The sequence below is a fragment of the Spermophilus citellus genome (genome assembly GCF_964194105.1).
Source record: "Spermophilus citellus genome assembly, chromosome: 13".
Lineage (NCBI taxonomy): Eukaryota > Metazoa > Chordata > Mammalia > Rodentia > Sciuridae > Spermophilus > Spermophilus citellus.
The window spans coordinates 56,407,651-56,429,227 of record NC_138193.1 but is presented as its reverse complement, the minus strand read 5'-3'; the positions used below and the strand labels follow the sequence as shown (position 1 = coordinate 56,429,227).

General features: G+C 43.7%; 1 protein-coding gene across 1 annotated transcript; it reads left to right on the top strand.

Moving 5' to 3' along the window:
• The first annotated feature begins 3,810 nt into the window (after nt 1-3,810).
• NAGK (N-acetylglucosamine kinase) lies at nt 3,811-19,608 on the top strand. The gene is made up of 10 exons (XM_081263903.1): nt 3,811-4,235; nt 6,029-6,113; nt 6,265-6,363; nt 7,147-7,288; nt 8,088-8,198; nt 8,878-8,990; nt 10,612-10,699; nt 11,609-11,706; nt 12,141-12,219; nt 12,917-19,608. The coding sequence occupies exons 1-10, from the start codon at nt 4,153-4,155 to the stop codon at nt 13,105-13,107; spliced, it is 1,089 nt and encodes a 362-aa protein (XP_081120029.1). The 5' UTR covers nt 3,811-4,152; the 3' UTR covers nt 13,108-19,608.
• Nucleotides 19,609-21,577: the final 1,969 nt, after the last annotated feature.

Below are 21,577 nucleotides of genomic sequence, written 5' to 3'. Positions count from 1 at the left end.
ATTGCCCCTTTCCAGGTTCACAGGTCTGTTAATCATCCTGCAAAACAAACGGAGATTGCTCCCTCAAATGATAAGGATTTCTCCTTTCTCTGGAGCCACAGACAACTCACCCCCAGCAACCCAATAAAAGGTCTGTCCTTCCTGATTACCCACCCCCCAGCGCTCTCTCCCTTTTCCTTGAGGTACAGCCCCCTCAACGAATTTTGCCTATGTATTCATATTCCCGACTGATTCAGTTTCATTTCTATTGTTACTGGGTCAGCAGTTCTCATCTCCAACATCATGCTCCAACATCATGACCACATGACCAATTCTTGCTTCCTTAGTTCACAATTTCACTTCTCCTTATTTTTTTCAATGTCTTTCTCTCCCTAGTGTTCTGCAAATTGTGCCATGGAACTTGCTTGTTCTTTCCTTCAGTTCATAGTAGGGCATTTACTATACCACATGTTTATGGCACAATACTTTATAGTTTACCAGCATTCTTTTTTCCCCTGCCTTATTTATTACATTAGAAATAAATTACCTTAAGATATATAGAATCCCACCCCCACATGTAAGCTATTTCAATTTTCTGTGTGTGTGTGGTACTGGGGATTGAACCCAGGGCCTTGTGCATGTGAGGCAAGTATTCTATCAACCAAGTTATACCCCCAGCCCTATTTCAAAACTAAATGGCACACTTATAAATAGCTCAAGGTCAAGGAAGAAATCACAATAAAAGTAAATAAAAAGTGCTTTGAACTAAGTGATAATAAAAGCTTAAAATATCAGGATCTCTGGGATGAAGCAGTACTCAGATGAACATCTATAACTTAAAGTACTTTATCAGAAAGAAGCTAGAATAACAATAAATGATTTTCAAATTATATAGTGGGAAGGAAAAAATAAGAGTAAGACCAGAAATATATGAAATAGAGAAGAAATAATACAGCTAAAATTTGATAAAAAATAAGTAAGTTTATTCAAGAAAAAAAAAGCAAGAACATAAAAATTAATATCAATGGAAAAGGAGCTATCAAAATAACACTACAGATGCTAAAAATATATTAAGGTCATATTATAATTGTATGCCAACATATGTGATAGCTTACATATCATCTACCAGCATTCTTGAAACAATTTTTGGAGCTCCTGTCATCTGCAAGGTACTGAGGTTAGTCCTGGAAATACAGTGTTGAGCAAAGAGAACTGTTTCATGAGCTGTCAGAAGGATCTGTTAAGACCTTTGGGGCTAAAATTCCTCTGTTCCAAAATAAGTGGATTTGGCATGAAAGATATTTTTCCACTGTCCTTCTTAACACCTCTGTCCTGCCTCCCCTGAAACTATGGTCTTCTAGCATCACACGGACAAAGTAGGGAAGATAGAGAACAAGACTGTGGCTTACGGATATCTAAAGGAAATTACCAACCTCGTGAGTATCATAGGAGCCACTGCTGGGATGCTGCAAGCCCAGTGCAAAGGAGCTTTAAACTTTTACAAAGCTATTTAGAGTTAATGAACACCTTCCTGTACTGCAACACCTTTATTTCTTTCTTGTTATAGTAACTAACCACACCCATAATAAACACTATTATTTTTGTGAGTTTAGGCTAATTTGATTTCAGAGCCTCAGTTTTCCTGATAACGTGTGGCTGGAAATCTCTTCCTTGTCATAAAATTTTAGGATGATAAACAAATTAAGGTATATAAAGAACTTTAAGGATTATAATGTGCAACACAAACGTATAGTATTATTGGTCTTTTATTAAATGCTACTTTCTTCAAACCAATCACATGACCAATACTTATTTCAGAAACAAGCAGTCAGTGACTTTGAACTTGTGTGATCTCCTGCAATCATGCCCAGCCAGGAGAGGTGACTGAAATACTCTGGTCTGGATGGATAGGAAACAAGACATATAACACAGTTGCATAACAGAATGTACTGCATGCTACAAACATGAGCCACACATGTAATTTAAAATTTTCTAGTACCCGTATTTAAAAAGATAAAGACGCTGACAAATTTGAATAATATAAAGATTTAACCTACTATATCCAAAATGTTATCATTTTGATATGTAGTTCATATAGAAATGATTTGTGAGATATTTTTACATTCCCCTTTGACTATTTGATCATGTGTGTATTTTATACTGACAACATATCCCATTTTGGACTAGCCACAATTCCAGTGATCAACAGTCACATGGATACTGTGTAGGGCAACAAATATAAATATAAATGTTAAGATCAAGTGTTAGTGCGCTCGCCTGGCATGTGTGAGACACTGGGTTCGAGCCTCAGCACCACATTAAAAAAAAAAAAAAAAAAAAAGATCTGTGCAACACTTTAGGGTTTTCCAAAAGTTTTTGACATTTAAATCTCATGTATTCAGGGTAGGTGTAGGTTTACCATCTTCATTCTGTATATATGAGAAGCAGCAGCAAATTATGTGTAATTCTTTCAAACATCCAGCTACTAAATGATGAACTCAATCCTTGTCTTCAAACCTGGGCACTTTCCTCTTTGCTTTATTTTCTAAACAAGCAAACCAAGAGCACACTGGAATCACAAATGTAGGTTCCAAGACTTATTGCAATGGTACAGAAAAGAAATCCATTTTTCTTTTTTTGTACGGGGGATTGAATACAGGGGCACTTCACCACTGAGTTACATTCCCAGGCCTCTTTTATTTTTTCTTTTGAGTCAGTGTCTCATTAAGTTGCTGATAGTCTCATTAAATTGCTAAGGTTGTCCTCAAATTTGCAATCCTCCTATCTCAGCCTCCCAAATCACTGGGATTACAAGTACGCATCACCACGCAAGATTAGAAAAAAATATATTTTTTCAAAATTCACCAACAATTTCGCAGTCGCGTCTCTGCTCAAACTCCTGCCCAGTTTGAAACTCACCAGAATCTATTAGCTGTTATTCTAAAAATGTGTGTGCTGGATTAAATACTTCGCAGCTACGAATGAAAATGTCACAGGGCAAGAATTTTAAAACCTTTATATTCTCTATCATGTAGTGATTTACTTTTTATTCGTTACTTCGTTCTTCAGCATCCCGAATGTAGGAAATGAAGATTCTTCTCTTCCAGTTTAAAAAGCACAAGTATGCCAAATATTCATGTCAAAGGATAACCAGACTCAGCCAGCTGGCTATCAGGTAGAGAGTCCTGTTCAAGATTACAAGACGGCAAGCACGTAAAGGTCAGGGGCTGGACAGGGATAGGCTAGCTCTAGAATTGGTGCCTTAAGAAGTACCCATCCCCAGACTGATGTTCCCGAAGAGACTGTGCTAAGGGCTGCCCTACTGGAAGGCAGAGTTGGGCGTCGGGGACACAGAACCACTCTTAGAAGCCCAAAGGGCCGGGCAGTGGCCCGCTTCTCTCTCAGACCTGGCCAACACTTCCTCCTTCGGGCTACCAGTCCCTTTCCTGACGCTGTGGGAGAACGGGTGCGGAGTGGTGGATGGAAAGTAATAAAAGGCCTTTAAAACTTTATCTGCTGGTCTGCGTCCTCCACGGATAACTAAATTAGGTCGGCAGTAAGAGCTGACTGTTTCCTTCTCAGGACAGCCTGGAGGGTTTTTCTTGTTTTGCAAAAGGCTTCTACTTCCTCCTGGTTTCGAATATTCACACAAGCGCAGCTGAAGATCCGCGCAGGTGTTTTGTGCACGCGTGTGATTTTCGCCATCGCTAGGGTCCCACATTAATTTCCTTAGGACGCCCCGGGACCCCAGATTTGTGCGCGGAGCTCCCGGAGCCCTGCCGCGTGTGTGCGTCACAGTCAGCGTAACCCTGCACACAGCCGACGGGAGCTTTGCGCACGCGCAACGCGGAGCTGCCAGCAACTTCCGGACGTCCAGGGCCGGGGAGGGGAGTGACGAGTGGGGCCAATTCGCGACGCCACTTTCTGACTCCAGCACTGGGGATCCAGTACCCATCCTCGGAAGCAGGGTCCGGGAGGAGGGAGGCCCGGCGGGGACCGGGAAGAGCCGCTGAGGAGCACAGAAGCCCAGTCCGAGGAGTTGCCCTGCCCGGGCCAACCAGGGACCAAGGCGGTTCCCAGAGCCACGCCCCCTCGCGCGCCCCGCGAGCCAGCTAGACTGCGCAGACTAATACGTGACGCGGGGCGGCGCCGAGCAGGAGGGAGGGAGGGAAGATGAAGGAGGGCGGGGGAGCAATCGGCGGGACCAGCGGCGGCGGTAGCAGCAGCATGGCCGCTCTCTATGGGGGTGTAGAGGGGTGAGTGCGGCCCGACGCCGGGAGCACGGGAGGGGCGGCCTCGGACATTCCAGGCTGGAGGGCGGGGCGGAAGGTCGTGGCCAGCAGGGTGTGCAGGTAGCCTCGCACCTCAGGATCCGGCCACTGTGGGCTTCTGGGTTGCAGGGCCTTACGGAGAAAGGGTGTGTCACGTGCAGAGCCAATGTTAAGTGCGAGGCGTTGTCCCTTGCAGGGTCTGCATGAATACCAAGGCCACACCCCAGGGGTCCTTTGTATTTTACAGCGGAACCACGCCCCTTTCGTCCACAGACAACTCACTGGACAGCCCACTCAGCGTATTCCCTCTGGGAAAGCAGCTTTTTCCTCATTCCCAGATCCAGAAGGAGTTTTTGCAGAACAGGTGTCAGGTGTGAAGTTTCTGGGTTGGAGATAGCAAGCTGGAGTGAGTGGAAGCTGGGACAAAGATCTTTGCCTGAGGGTATCTGGGAGCTGGAACAGCTGCGTGACACAGTGTTCACACGTCCTGGTGCCCATGCCCCAAAGCTTTTATTTCTCTTGGCACCACAGGCACCTCATGCTGGTTTGAATCTTCTGTTACTCTATTTTTCTGCTAAGAATCTTGTCTGTAGGACTTTCTGTAGTAGCTCTGCCCTGGGTATAACTTTGGGTAATACCTCTGCCCTCTCTGAGCTTCAGTTACTGAGGACAGAAAGGAACAAGATGATTGATTACCAAATTCCCTCCAGTGACAAGATTCTGTGAATCTGAATGTGTTGACTCAGGATATAATAGAAGGTGACTTGTTTCAGAGCTTTTGAATCTGATTGAATTCACTTCAGTGTATGCCATATCTCACTGCTGACTTACCCAAAAGTCTTTTCACATGAATTGTGAAGGTTGATCTCCCCCATCCTGTACATCCTGTAATTGTAGCACTTTTTTTTTTTAAAAAAACCTCAGTCAGTGTAGCAGTTTGCATTCATCCCTGTAACATTCATCTATAAGCTATAACCCATTTTTTTCAGTTTGTCAAAAGATTGTTTTGGATGTTGAATCTACCACTTCACATGCATTGACTACTGTTTGAAACCTCGTGTCTTCTTTGAATTCAGTGTCCTCTCCTAAGACATTCCTAAAAGTACTGATCCATAAGGAAACACACATCCCATCACCACAGATCTACCATTTTCCCCAGTAATCAGCATTGGAGGGTTTAATTGATTGTGTGTAAATTCTCCCTGCCATCTGGTGAGCATTTCTTATAAAGATGTCTTGAAGACCTTGGCAGGTGGAGCTGGGTCTTGAAAGGCAGCCTTTAGTAGTTATGAGAGGAACAGAGAGATGTGCACATTTCTTTAGCTTTTTTTTTTTTTGTTAACCAAATGTTGTCTGTGCCAAGCTGTGTGCTAGTTATGAGGCTAGATAAATGATCCAGAGCTTGGGCCAGTGGAGCTGTTAAATCTATTTAGAAGTAGTCACAAGCAACTGAACACATGCTTGATGCAGAGGAAAATTTTAATAGTTATGGGGACACTGTGAGGGTTTAACTAACATAGCCTTAACTAAGTGGGGTGGGCCACACATCAGAAAATTTCAAGGCCCAGATGATGGATATTCAAAGGGAAGCTGAGGGAGAACTGTGTTTCAGTTTCAAGACAAACACCAAACCACAGGGGTGGGTTTGAGAGTGGTGATTGGGATTACTGAAGCTATCTCTATCACACTGGGCTTTGCCTGCAACAGGGACTGCACTGGCTTAGCTCTACTGCAGGTTTTTTTCTAAGCAGAACTAAGTGCCCTCTTGTGTTCTGTAGGGGAGGCACACGGTCCAAGGTCCTTTTACTTTCCGAGGATGGGCAGATCCTGGCAGAAGCAGATGGACTGAGCACAAACCACTGGGTAAAAAGCCACACTGAGGGGACCAGAGGGCTTGGTTCTGATTTTATTCTCTAATTCCAACTGAGGTGGTGGCTGGGATTCATAGAGCAACTGATAGGGATGACATAGGTCCTGCAAGCCTTTGTAACTCCTCTTCCCTTGATTGGGCCAGCTAATTGGGACAGAAAAATGTGTGGAGAGGATCAACGAGATGGTGAACAGGGCCAAACAGAAAGCAGGGGTGGATCCTCTGGTACCTCTGCGAAGCTTGGTGAGTCTGGGGTAGAGCCTTGGAATTAAGCCAACAGCAACACTAACACAGGTAGCAAGTTTAGACTGGATGAACTTGATGACTATGGATGAGAAGGCCTCCAAGGTCTAGTCCCTGGTGTTGAAACTCGTGATCTTACCCATTCTCATGGTTTCAGCTGCCACCTTCAACCACAAGTATATTGAAAGAGTAGGATTGGGGAGAGCCACTGAAACCTTGGTTTAAATCCCAGCTTTACCACTCAGTATCTGTTTGATCCTTAAGAAGTGGGTCTTATTTTCTCAGCCCGTTTTCTCACTTGGAAAACATTGCTAGCAGTAGCTAGAGTTATTGGGAAAAGTACAGTGATACATCCCAAAAGGGTTAACACAGAACCTGACCCATATGCACTCATTATGTGTAAGCTATTCTTACTCTCAGCTTAGATCTTCCTCCCAAGTTGATGCAGCTCTGGCTACTCCTTGTACACATAAGTGAGATGTTCTTTGGACACAGCCAAACCATCACCCCTTACCTTGTTTCTCTGCCTGATTTTTCTAAGAGCATTGTCTAAGCTCTAAACATAGCATTGTTAAATTCCTCTTTCCTCTGTTCATCTGCAGTCTGGGCTGTTCTTGGAGCCAGGGCCTTCTGAGGGGTGGTGGTGTGGGATGGAGGGACTGAGGCTGGATGAGCAGGGTATAGCCAGACATAGAGAGCAGGAGGCAGGCATCAGGAGGGTCGGGATGAGAAAGGCACTGTGTCTGGAGCTCTGCTTGCTTGCTCATCTCCCATGTGGCCCAGGGCCTATCCTTGAGTGGTGGGGAGCAGGAGGATGCACTGAGGATGCTGACGGAGGAGCTGAGGGACCGATTTCCCTACCTGAGTGAGAACTACTTTATCACCACGGATGCTGCAGGCTCCATCGCTACAGCTACGCCAGATGGTGAGGAGGTGGATGGAGGGGTGAGGTTGAGAACTGTTTTTTTTCTTGGGAAAGCCCCTTAGAGGTAGCTGGCAAAACTAGTATTGCAGTATCTGGAAGGAAGTCTCTGTGTCACCGCTCTTCACCCAAATCCTTTCATGATCAGTTTAAGCCTCTGCCAAAGAAAAACTTGGAAGATAGAAGTAAAGTGGGCAAGAAATGTAATCATGATGGTAAGCAAATCAAACATAAGACTTCATTGCAAAGGAGGGAGCCCTTGGTGGCAGCCAGTGAGAAGCAGGCTGAGGGTATACTAGAGCACAGAGAAGAAAGTTGGGGAGCTCTGTGATTTTGTAGTGCTAGATCACAGGATTGGCATTTGCTAGCTCTACCATCCTGGAGAAGTCTTGGAACTTTTATATTTGTAACTTTTATATTTATAAGGAACAATTATAAGGTGCTAACTAAATATTACTATAAGAACAATGTCTAGCACAATCTGTGGCACATAGTAGGAACTCAGTAAAGCAGGTAGACTCACCTGAAGACTGGCTTGGCAAGGAGCCACATTCCCTTAAGGAGATGTAGACCATGTTCCTCAGTCCCTAGAGACAGGCTCTATGATTGCAGTTTCTCCGAGGCCCAGGCCCTCCCCTTTAGGCAGGAAACCTACTGGGCTCAGTTTTCTCCCCTGTAGGACTGGGTGGTAACCCTTTTGCCTGGGATATGTGTAGTTTCTGTCCTATCTTCTTCCACAGTCGGAAGCTGTTGCTCTGTACAGAGCCTTGGCCGCACTGAGCCTTCCCTGCCCCTTCCCCAGGTGGGATCGTGCTCATCTCTGGGACAGGCTCCAACTGCAGGCTCATCAACCCTGATGGCTCCGAGAGTGGCTGCGGCGGCTGGGGCCACATGATAGGAGACGAGGGCTCAGGTGAGCTCACACTGGGCCTGGACCCTTTCCTTCCTGCAGCTCCCCATCTTCTCCCCTGCTCTTGGCCTACTAATCCCTGGGGTTTTTCTGGGGATAGCCATTCCAAGTGCAGGGTAATGGCTGACAGATCATAGAGTTGCAATTGCTGGACTAACTGCTGACATTGCTCTTCACTAGTGATTTTGCTCCAGGGTTCAGATTCACAGCACAATGGCTGTGGCCTACCTGTGTTGACTTTTGGAGACCTTAGGGAAAAATTGAGATTATGAAAGATCATAGATGCCATACCAGTCCGCTTCTGGGAAAGAGACAGAAACTCCTCCCACCATGGCCTCTTTACGGGTAGCATGTGTACATTTTCTCAGGGGCCCTTGGGCCCAGCTCGAGTTGTGACTCTGGCACAATTGTGAGATCTGATTGACCCTGTCTTTGTGTAGAAGATGCTGAGATACAGATTCACCTGTTCTGTCTTCCAGCTCCAGCTTGCTTTTATCTGGGTCAGTCAGATACAATTTCATTCAAAGCACCTCCTTCTCCCCAGCATCCCCACCCTTAGGAATCAGGAAATGTAATTTTCTATAAAACCCAAGCAGATCACTAACCCTGTCTGGGTCTGAGTTTCCTTCCTGGTGAGCTCCAAGAGATTGCCCATCTTCTTAGCACTCTCTGCTCTCTGCAGCCTACTGGATTGCACACCAAGCAGTGAAAATAGTGTTTGACTCCATCGACAACCTAGAGGCGGCTCCTCATGATATTGGTTATGTCAAGCAGGCCATGTTCAACTATTTCCAGGTACTTCCCTGGCCCCAGTGAATGTGTCCACCTAGGGTAGGGCAGTGGGGGACTCTGAGACAGAGCAGTTGCAGGAGAGGGATTGGGTGGGCCAAAGTGGGTCAGAGCTGCAAGGTGAAGTATAGGTAAGAACAGAATTTAGAATGCTGAAGACAGTGCATTCCAAAGGTATCATGAGAAAGCTGTGGTTTGAGAACAAGTGGTTAGCCAGGCTTCATTCTTGGGCAGCTAAAACCCACTGAAACAGCTTTCTAGGCTAACATGAAAATTGCAAGTGAGGTCAGGAAGGAGAAATAGCAGGTAGAGTCTGAGCAAGATTCTTGAATGCTGATCTGCTCTCTGGCCTTTATGGGTCAGGAAAGCCTATTAAGAAGGGAGCAGAGGAATTTCAGAGGGAGGCACAGCCACCTACCCAGCACACTGGGGACTGACTCCTCATCTATGCTGGGCTCAGTTGTGGGTTGAGAGAAACAACTGCCTTTAATGGAGCCATAGATGAAAGGTGGGAGGATGTGGAAGGAAGAGGAGAAGGAAGACAAATTTATTTAATAGCTCATCTATCTGCATGAGGGCCAGTCTGTCTTTTGGGGGTCACTTAGGCAAGCTAGACCTAAAGCTGAGGAAGGCGATTAGAGATATTGGAAGGTAGGGCATGTCTTCTTAAGGCTGAGGGATTGGTGATTAAAGAGTAACCCTGTCCTGTGCCACAGTGAGGAATAGGGAGGGACCAGGAGAAAACTCCTCCTTAGCAGTTTAGTTGTCTCACCCAGTCGATTGTGTCTGCACTCCACCAGCACGCCTGCTGCTCCCTCTTATATTTTTCAGTCATTCTTAGAAAGTTGTTACCAAGGTTTGCTGTGAGCTCTGGCACGTGCTTGTAGGCATAAGAGGCTGAGGCAGGTGGATCATGAGTTCAAAGCCAGCCTCAGCAACTTAGTGACGCCCTGAGCAATTTAGCAAGATTCTCTTCCAAAAAATAAAAAAGGGTTGGGGATGTGACTCAGTGGTTGTGGTTAAGTGCCCCTGGATTCAAAAAAAAAAGAAGAAGAAAAGAAAAGGAAGTTGTTACTAAGGTTAAATGAGACTGTGTATAAAATATATATGTAGGTACTCAAATTTCTGCACTGCTTCCCTTTACTAAAATGTGTCTGGGAAATTACTTGAGATGTTAGGGGTAGGCAAGTTTGTTGGGGAAGAAGGACCTTCTGTGGTCACATAAGTTTGGGAGAAGCAGATGAATTTCTCTTTTGCAGTACCTCTTGGAGCCTTTGCTAACGTGTGTTGTAACTCTCCCAGGGACAGTTGCAATATATGGTATTACTTAGATTCCTTTGACCAAAGAAACCTTTCCAAGAGCACTTTAAGGAACTATAGAACATGCTGTGGTGATTACATATCTGTATTCTATACTGCCTGTAAGTTAATTGGTAACAATGAAGTTCATGCTAGGAAAACACTTTTCTCAAATGAGAAATCTCACATCGTTATACTTTATAGAGCTAAAACATGCTCCCAGAATTATTCTAGCTCTTCAAATAGTATAAATTAGGAAGGGCAACTTAGGTGGGCAAATGGGATTTTCTTTACATCTCATGGCTGTCTTGTGGTGTTTGTCTTTCAGGTGCCAGATCGGCTAGGAATCCTTACCCATCTGTACAGGGAGTTTGACAAAAGCAGGTTTGCTGGGTTTTGCCGGAAAATTGCCGAAGGTACTGAGGTGGGGTAGGGTTTTGTCAGGCTTTGTTTCCCTCAGACCTGCCTAATTAGAGGATGAAGTTCATATGGGGGCTAGACACCAATTTCCCTCTCACCAAGTGACCTCACTGTTTTGCCACTTCTGTCCTTGGTGATGGCAGGCAGAGGGCTTGGGGTGGAGGCAGAAGGGCTAGATAGTTGTACTGACTGTTGTTTTGTATGGTCAGTGTTTCTCCTTGACAGCTGTCAAGGCTAGGGCAAGCTATATGCCAGTTTCTGAGAAATGTATGAAACAGTTTTCATTTAGACAAATCTATAACATTTTTTTTAACCAGTTACATCCAAAGAACTAGGGGATTAAGGAAACCTTGGGCATATTTTGTTGGGTGTCAGAAGCTCAAAATATGGCTTGCTTATTTAGATTTTGCTTTCTACTCTGTTAATTTGGATTCCATAGCCTCGGGGTACTCTTGGGCTCTTTTAGAGCCTGCTAGACTGAGCTCCTTCTCCCCAGTAACAAGGAAGGGGCTAATCAGTGGTAGACTGCTGGAAGCAGGGTGGGGCACTGACCAGATGTCAGCCATCTTCTTAGCTGAGTTCCTGGGTCCCCAGAGCTGAGAGATTTATAGGAATAGACTCAAAATAACTCAGTGTAACTAGTAATCTGGTGGTAGGGTGCTTTGGGGCAGAGGGCTGTCCTTCCCAGTGCCTGGTAAAGCATTTCCTATAGGGTACCCTTCAAAGGTGCAGCGGGGAAGTGGAGAGTGCTGCCATGAGACTTGCTTGCCCCCGTGCCAGTGGTGGGGCATCTGTCCTAATTCAGACTTCAGCCAGCTAGAGGTGCTGCCCTGTGATGGGGAGAGTAACCGGGACAAGCTGTCCCTAGGTGTTCACCAACCCCCTTTTCCCTTCTCCTATCCCAGGTGCCGAGCAGGGAGACCCCCTTTCTCGCTACATCTTCAGGAAGGCTGGGGAAATGCTGGGCAGACACATCGTAGCAGTGCTGCCCGAGATTGACCCGGTGAGTGGAGGTGCTGCTTCCCTTTTGGTGATGGAACTGCCCCATCAAACCCTGCATCAATTAGAAACTATTTTAGATGAAGTTATGAGGTGAGAAAAATTCTGCTTATAACATAAGAAAATCCTATGGTCAAGTGCTTCCTTCTGTAACTGTTGTGTTACTACCTGTATTTACATGTAGTAAATGGGTTTAATGTCTGTCTATCCCCTTTCTATCCATTCCCCTTCCTTTTCTCTTTCCTATTTCTGTAGTTGCTTGCCCCTTTTCTCTTTCCTCCCCTGCCTGCTCTTCCTGTTTCTCTTTCCTTGAGTTCACCTTATTCTGTTATTGACTAGAGGGAAAGTCTGGGATTTGGGGTTGGTCTTAGGAAACCACCCAGCAGCTCCAGAGATGCTTGTTCAGTCCACAGCATCCATTTTTGGCCCTCTACCCAGGTCTTGTTCCAAGGGAAGATTGGCCTCCCCATCCTGTGTGTGGGCTCTGTGTGGAAGAGCTGGGAGCTACTGAAGGAAGGTAAGTCTTGGGGTAAGGGGAGGGGAAGGGCAAAGGCAGAGAATGGGTCTGGAGTGGAAGTCCAAGGAAGCTGCCTGTTTTAGGAAAAACTGATACCTGTGCCCTGAGGCCAAGACAGGCCACTGATGCCTCAGGTTAAGGCCCTCAGCCTTCACTTTGCCTCTGTCCCATCCGACTTCCACAAACTAACTATATATTTATGCTGGGGATTAAACTTCGGGCCTCAGACTTGCTGTGTATGTGCTTTACCACTGAGCTGCAGTCCCAGTTCCTTGAGGTCCTGAAAACGTATTATATTCCAGTGATTTATTAAATAACCTCTTTTTAAAAGTTAAAGTGAAAACTCAGAATCAGAGCTCCAGCATGAGATAAACGGTGGTAACATCCCTAATCGGCATAATCCTGGCCAGAAGAAAGAAACGTGACTTATTTCCAGGCAGCCTCCTTTCAGGAAGTTGCTCAGCTCCCATTAGACATTCTGCAGGGCTCAAGGGCCCCTATTGGAGTTCCCAGCATTGGAGCTGAGAGGAGGGCAGGCCTTTGAGGCTGCTGGCTGCATGTGCCCTGGGATCCACTGTGTCCTGGGGACTTGGCCTGTTGGCCCCTTCAGCATCTTCACAGAAAGACCTTAGCATCTTTGTCCCCTTCCCCTCCTCCTGGTCTCTTCTCATTTCTGTCCTTGCATTCTTCCTTGCAGGTTTCCTTTTGGCGCTGACCCAGGGTAGAGAGATCCAGGCTCAGAACTCCTTCTCCAGCTTCACCTTGATGAAGCTGAGGCACTCCTCCGCTCTGGGTGGGGCCAGCCTAGGGGCCAGGCACATTGGGCATCTCCTCCCCATGGACTACAACGTCAATGCCATTGCCTTCTACTCCTACACCTTCTCCTAGGGGACTGGTCCTAGCTCCTCCCATTTTAAGCCTAGTGGACATTGGGTGCTAGAAAGGAGGTCTTTCTTTTCTTTTTTAAAAACACATATAGAAGAAAATAAATGCACTCTGCCCATTCCCCAATTGGATTGTGTGTTCAAGCACCCTTGCTGTTATATCCTCAGTGCACCACTAGCAGGTGTCCCAGAGGGCTTAGGAATGGTTTTGTCCATAGTTGAAAGCCCCACCTCCAGGGACTTGGTCTGTGATCTGCATCCATTCACCATGTTCTTGGACAGATAATTTATCTGTGCCACCTCAAACACATCCCCCTTGCCTTACCATACACATTAACCTGTGACTTAAGTTTTCTCCTGTCAAAAGTAGGTAATGATTCCTGCCTAACCCCTATTGGAACTAAGTAATCTTCCCCTGAATTAACCACAGGCATCTTACGCCCTCTCCTGAGATTCTCAGTAGGATTTAGGGACAATACAATTCTAGTTCAAAAAATTTTTTACCTCACTGGATTTGGTAGTTGTAAGTAAGCAGTGCATTTTTCAGTTTCTTGTGTGAATGAATTCTTGAGTTTATGAAGATTGCTGAGGTCCAAGAAGGCCAACTAGGGATAGCCTATCTGGATGGCCTACCTGCCTGTTCCTGTTACTAGCCTGGCTCTGGTTATGGCATGACATTTTGTTTGTTGTGTGGCCCTGGGAATAACGAGCATCCGTGAAGAGCAGACATGATTCCTGTCCTCTGGATTCTGTAGTTGGACTAGTGATGACAAACCTAAAGCTTCCTGTGCTGCTGCCTGTGCTACAGTCTTGATCCACAGTGGCTGCCTCTACAAGTGTCCAGAGTGTACACTATTAGAAGACATCGATCACCTCCTGGATATCAGTTCTCAAACTTACATGCCTCAATTCTAGAGTTTATTTTAAAATCAGGTTTCAGTCTTTTTCCCTCCTCCTACCTACCCCCTACCTCAAGAGGTCTGACTCAATAGGTCAGAGACAAGTGGAGTGGGTGAGGAATTTTTTTTTTTTTAATAGTCTCATGTTGCCCAGAGTGACCTCAACCAAGATCTCAAGCATTCCTCCTTCCTCAGCCTCTCAAGGAGCTGGTCATATACCACCATGCCAACCTAGGAATTTTCATTCCTACTCAATTATCTGGGTGATTTTTGCCAGAGGTCCAGCATCTGTACTTGCTTATTGCTTCTGAGTTCCAGTTACACTCTCAGGGGATCTTAAATCTTAACCTGTTTGTTCACAGTACATCATTCATGTGGAACAGAATGGCCACAGCTCTCTTCTCTTGCCCAATGTAGCAAGCTGGTGCTTTGAGCAATAAGAACTCAAGCCAAGTCCCTTCAAGGGACAGAGCACAACTTCACATCCAACTGTCACCCAATTCTTTGGGTCCAGCACTTGGCAAATTGCTAGTACCTCACCTTGTAAAAAGTCTGCAGAGAACAAGGATATAACAGAAGTATCTTTGCTATATCCCACAGTCCTAATAATAGCTGAGTTATTGAGTGGTGAGCTTGATTGTATTATTATTTTAGTAGTAGGGACTGAATCCAGAACCTCACATGTTAGGCTCACTGAGTTGTATCCACAGCCCTTTTTACTTTTTTTTTTTTTTTTTTTTGAAGACAGGGTCTTGCTAAATTATTCAGGGCCTCATTAAATTGCTGAAGGCTAACCTTAAATTTGGAATTCTCCTGTCTCAGCCTCCTGAGTTGTTGCAATTACAGGCATGAGCCACCATGCCCAGATTTTTTTTTTTTTTTTTTTTTTTTTTTTTTTTTGGTACCCAGGGACACTTTACCACTGGGCCACATCCCCAGCTCTTTTTTTGAGACAGGATCTCAGTAAGTTTTTTAGGACCTCAGTAAATTGCTGGGCTGGCCTCAAACTTGTGATCCTATTTCCTGAGTTTCTGGACTTAAGGGCATGTGCCACTCACCTGGCTTGTTTTTTTGTTTTGTTTTAATGTGTTCTTAGGATTAGGTTCAAGCAGTGTTTTGGTAAAAAGTTTATAAATAATGAGACCTACTTATGTTCTTCAAATATGACCATCACTCTATTTGTGTAGACTCTATATAATTCCAGTTGGACAGTGGAGGTTTTAGAAAGGAATAGCAGCATATCTTGACTTTCTTAGTCCAAGAACATGATTACTGAGTAAATGTTAGTTGAAAAAATGAAGCCAGATACACTGGTGTCCACCTGTAATCCCAGCAATTCCTATTAAGAGAGGAGAATTGAAAATTGGAGACCAACCTCGGCAACTTAGCAAGACTCTGTCTCAAAGTGGAAAGTGCTGGGGATGAAGCCAGTGGTAGAGTGCCCTGCATTCAATTCCCAGTATTATACAAAAAACAAATGAAAATCTCTCCCATCCCCCAAGTACTGGGGATTGAACCAAGGGCCTCAAACACGCCCAACAAGTGATTTACCACTGAACTATATCTCCAATCCACCCCATGAAGATAATCTTAAAGTACCTAAGGTCAGATATGCTCCTAGATTCTATCACATTTAGTAGATGTGATAAGGTTTCAAGCAGGGTGTGGTCACATACCTATAATCCCCTTGGGAGGCTGAGGCAGGAGGTCACAAGTTTGAAGACTCAAAAAATAAAGAGCCGAGGATGTGGCTTAGTGGTATAGTATGTTTATCTAGTATGACAAACAACAAAACTATACAAATGTGATGAGGTTGTTTATTCTCATTAGTAAGACACTATTACACTAGTTGCGGTACAGGAGCTTATTTTTGTGTGAGAGTTTCCTCCCCTTTAAACATATGCTTCCAACAAGATACCAGGAGCAATTCATGGGATTTTGCACTACCAAGGCATCCAAGCCTATAACAGCCTCATGACAAGGCAAGAAAGCAATGAGCACTGGACTTAAATAAGGCTGGCACTGCCTTCATCTGTCTGATGTTAGCACAGCTCATCATCCAGACCAGTCAGCTAACACTCATGTCTTCCAGGTGTGATGAAGTGCTCTGAGTGCTAAAAATGACTCGGCCATTTTTTAGTTAGCAAAATTCAGAGCTGTACATGTAAAATATATCCACACTTTAGTACACTACACTTACAATTAAGTTTAGTGCAATTTAAAAAATGAATATACCATCCACATCTTCAAGGATGTTACAATCTAATACATCAGCCCTATACTTATAACTTAGAAACTAAGTTATAAATAGGCAAGTCAACTCAGATTTTTATCCCTAGCTTTGGCAAAAAATCAGGGCTCAAAGCAAAACCCATGGGCTCATAATCTTTTTAGCACCTAAAATCCTTGAAAGAAAAAAGTACAAAACACCAATCATCTCAATAGTCGTCCCCACTAACCCTGTAGTCCCAGTGCCTAAGATGAAGCTTTGAATGTAGTAGGCGCTCAAACTTGTTTAGTAGTTGAAAGACAGATAACAGAATCTTTTCACTTTTTTAAAGGTAGGAGTTACCTTTGGCTCAAATAGAAGTCAACTCTTCAGTTTCCTTTCTAGCCCAAGAAGTCCCTTTCACCACCTCTGTTCAAAGTGTACTTACTGCCACTACTGGCTGGGATGTATTAAGAGCTTTCACTCACTTTTTTTTTTCTTTTCTTGGTATCAGGGGTTCTTAACCACTGAGACACATCCCCAGACCTTTTTGTATTTTGTTGGAGACAGGGTCTTTTTAAGTTGCTTAGGGTTTTGCTAAATTGCTGAGGCTGGCTTTGAATTTGTGGTCCTCCTGCCTCAGCCTCCCAAGCTCCTGGGATTATAGATGTGTGCATCCACACCCAACAATATTAAGAGCTTTCAATGTGCTAGTCAATATTATAAAATTCTAATTTTCAAAATAGACTCAGGGTAGGTGTCATACCTTTACCAATAAACAGGTTCAGGCCTAAGGGCACTAAGAAAGTGGTGAAGGTGGGGGTTCACTCAGGTCTGATTCCAAGACCATGCTTTTACTGTTTTGTAATCTCATTTGGAAGGAATATTATTCAATTGAAACTGATATGTCTTTAGACATTAAAAAAAAATAACTCACATACCACACACACATACCCCTACATTATGATACATAGTGAACCATCCCTAGGAAAAAAAGTACCAAGGCCAGCAAATGCACTTTGTTCTCATTTATTGAGATTTTCAACAGCTGCCATTTGGTTTGTATAGCAAACTTTTAAAAGTGACTTCTATTTTTTATATTTTTATGAAAATTATTTTCTTCAATTTTAAAGCACTATCCCTCCTCCAAAGTAGTATTAATAACTGCCATGTAAAGTTTATTTAGAAGGGGGGTGAAGCAACAATAGCTTTTAAACATTTATGAAACAGCGACAAAGTTCCAAAGTCTCAACCTGGGCCAGCCGGGGGTGCTATGCTGTCCCCAGTACCATCAGTACTTTACTTGCCATCCATACCAACAGGGGTGCCACACACACACCCTCTGACCTTCTGGGGCTTCTTGTTCCACAAGCTCCACTCTCTCTACTTCTGCCGTCAGCCCTCCCTCTCTCCCTCCCTCCTAATGTGTCCAACAAAGGCAGTACAACTTTTAATACACGTTCAGCTTTGTAACTGGAGACATGCTACTTATTTAGGAAGTTCACAGATTCCCCCATCCATTCTGGAGGAGGAAAAACATCCAGCACAGCATAGATGGTTTCACTTTCTTCTCCACTGAGACACATGCTCATACTTATTAAATGGATTTATTAGATGCTTCAAAAGTCCCGATGTGTAGTAGATAGCACAAAAGTTTCTTATAAAAAAATGTTGCAAAATTATAAAAATTTCTGCAGCACTCAAGGCTCCTTCTGTGGAGCTGCTTAGTGACAAAGCTGGTTCTGGAAAGTAATTCCTTTGACACGCACAGTAGCTTCACCTATGAGTCCTATATATCTATGTTCAAAGAGTTCCATTTAGACCACAGGAATCTGAAATCCAAGTTCGTCAGGCTGTCTGGCTAACAAAATGTACATACCCATCAATGGGATACTACTCAGTAGTAAAAAGAACAAGCCACCAAAACATGTTCTATGTAGTGGATGAGCCTCACAAACATTATGTTAAGTGAAAAAAGGCCTGATACCAGAGACCAAGTGCAGGACTCCACTGATGTGAAATGTCAAGAAAAGGCAAATTTATACATGGAAGTGGTTGCCTGGAGTAGGAACAAGGACTAACAAACATGAAGATCTTACTGGGAGTGATGAAAATGTTCCAGAACCAAGTAATGGTTATGGCTGCACCACTGAGGAAAGTTATTAAAACCACTGACTTGTACAACATTTGAAATGGGTGAATTTTATGATATGTAAAATATGCATCATTAAAGTTGTTTTTTTAAAAAAAGACTCCCTACCTCCCAACTACCCTTCAAGCATTAAACAATTTTGAAGAGCTCACAATCAAAAGAACAGGATTATCACTTAGTATTGATTTACACAGTAAAACATTTTACTATTTTATAGAAAAAAATATTTTAGTAATTGTAAAATAGTAAAATGTTTTTAAATTTTATTATCTCAGGGCTGGGGGATATAGCTCAATAGTATGTGTTTGCCCAACAGTGAGGAAGGCCCTGAATTTGAGCCCCAGCAATATAAAACAGAAAAAAAAAATTTCAATTTTCTGTAGAAATAAATAATCTAAAACATTTATTATTTTGAGAAAAAAAAAGCCAGTGAGAAGGTAGATTTGAGGAAGTAAGCTCAGCAAATTTTGCAAATGAGACTTAAAAACAAAAACAGCCTTTTAAAAATAATCCCCCCCCCCCAAAAAAAAATAAAGATGGTGTCTCTGTTCTTTTAGATTTCTCTCACATCCCCTGGAAGCAGGAAGTACAAATCTCTTGGCTAACACCCTACAGAGATCAGTAAATCCAACTGTCTTTTTCTCATGACTTCCCTAAAAATGAAACTGACTGGGAACAGCAATGGGGGTTTAGAAAGTGAGAGCAGAAGGCCAAGTAATATGCAAGACACTTGAGTATTTCCTTGGGTAGATTTCCTGCTCCCCTGTCCCGGTCACCAGTAGCATGTTCAGTATGGGAGATTAAAACAAGGGAGAAAGAAACTCTAAAACCTCTCTTTCCAAACTGTGACCAAGTCTGTGGATGAAATTCACAAGACAGCAAATCAGGGTCAATCCTATTCTCTCTGCCCATTTGCCAGTATCCTAGAGGACATGCACAATCTTTACAAATGGGTGAATATCTCCAAATCTTGATCAAATTTTTCAGATCTCTACTGGTTCTCATATCTCAGTTATCACCTAAACCAAGAGATCATTAGCCTATAATGCTGAGTTGCTCACTGAAGAAGGCCTGCCTCTTCCAGCCACCGGAGGGTGGATGTAGGAATGCTGTTTCTGTGGGCTACCTCTTCTCTCAACTTTGCTTTCTAACCTGTTAATTACCAGCATATTCACGTGACCTCACTATGGCTCAGCCTCTCTTAAATCAAGATAAAACTTTTCGACATTATAGCAAAAAAAACAATTTGGAAAATGCTTAGTATTTTAAACATTTATTGTAAGCTACTGTTAGCAGGGTAAATTTAAAGACTTCCCAACTGTTTTGACTTTTCAAATTAAAGGTGCTACAAAAATCCATCCTTATCTTTATGATCTTTCCAGGTCTGTCCTTATATGATTCCCAAAAGTAAACTAATGTACACAGAAACTGGCCCGAGGCTCAGAACTGCCATGTACCCAGGCCAAGGCTATATCCTTGAATTTTCTGTTGCAGTTCAAATATCTTGAGAAACTCAAAAGATGTTCCTTTATTGTTTTTTCCCATGAAGAAAAAGAGGAATTAATCTCCTTGTAGTTTTAGAGTCAAATAAATAATCACAGTAATCTAATAAATTAACACTGGGACCAGCCAGATTGGCAACTGTTAAAAATACTCCATTTCTATAAACTGTCAAACTTCTAGTTGCCAATTTTAAAAGTAAGAAGACAACAGTGGCTTAAATTCAACATCAAAACTATCACTCATAAACACAAGCTTTGCCTTGCTTGCACTCAGACCTCTCCTGGGGGAAAAATCTGAGATGGAGGCTCTCAGCACTTTCCCAGGGAAGGGCCTACCAGACCCACATGAATTTTCTGCTAGGAAATTGGCAAATTAGGGCTGAGCCTGTGGCCCAGGGGATAATCCCTTCCTACAACCCCAACACATTTGAGAACATGAAATAGATGATAAAAGAGTTGGGCCACAGGAGGAACCAGTGGAAGCATAAGTCCTATATATTAAATAAGGGATCACCTTGCACGCTGCTTCCTGATCTGGAGGGCAGCACATTCTGCATCTGAGGGGGACTGAAAAATCCTGCCCTTAGGTTCCAGACTCATCTGGTTGAGTTTCCTTAGTCCAGACCCAATATACCTTGTGACACTGTGCTGAAGGCAGACATCCAAAACAGCCAGCACAGCAGAAGAAAAATGAGCCTCTTGGACCATGCCTAGTAGTTCAGTCTACCTGACATCAAAAGAACAAACTTTCAGGATGAAGAAATGGTTACTCTGGATCCCTACAGAGCTTTCCTGATGGGTAGCCAAAGGAGAATCCATTGTCCTCTTTGTGAAGATACCAGAATCTTGAAAAAGGGTCTTCCTACAATGACAACACATTCCAACAGCCTTCAGCATTTTTGAGCTTAGATGGGCTAATGGAGACTAGAACAGGCACAGTAGCCCCAGGAGAGAGATTTCCCCTATTTATGTACTTCCAATGCCTTCTCTTTATTAGAGGCAACATCCTGGCTGAAAACTAAAGCTGGAATAAACAAGGTTTTTTATTCAGAGTCCTCCCTAAAATAAAATTAACAATTTCATTCTCTTGAGGTAGAAGCTTTGGGAATATGAATATTTGGCAATACATGTTCCCGAAGCTACTCATAGTCCTATGACATGTGACCTAGTGAGAAAGACCATTTTTCAAATGATTCCACCCTATAAACTTAAATGAGGAAAGATATGGGTTTGTATTTTAAATCTGGTATTAGTGTAAACCCAACAATTTATGAGGCTGAGGAAAGAGGATTCCAAGTTCAAGGCCAGCCTCAGCAAGTAAAGAAACCCTGTCTCAAAATAAAAAATAAAGGACTGGGGATGGTAGCCCAGTGGTAGAGCACCACTGGGTTCAACCCCTTAGTACTGGAGGAAAAAACCCTGGCGTTAGCCTGTGGATCTTCAAAAAATCAACAAGGGAGGCTGGGATATAGCACAATGGCAAAGTGCCAGCCCAGCATGCATAAAGCCCTAGGTTTGATACCTGGCACCTTCCCCGCCCCCCCGCCCCCAAAGTCAACAAGTGAGCTCATAAGAAAATGGAGAATTTCTTCAGCTTTCCAGACCTAGTCCTTTTCTTCCAAACTCTGTCCCACATCCACATACTGAATCTCTACCAACTTTATTTCAAGTTATGTGACCTTGCCCTTATAGGCCTATCACCCAGCAAGCAA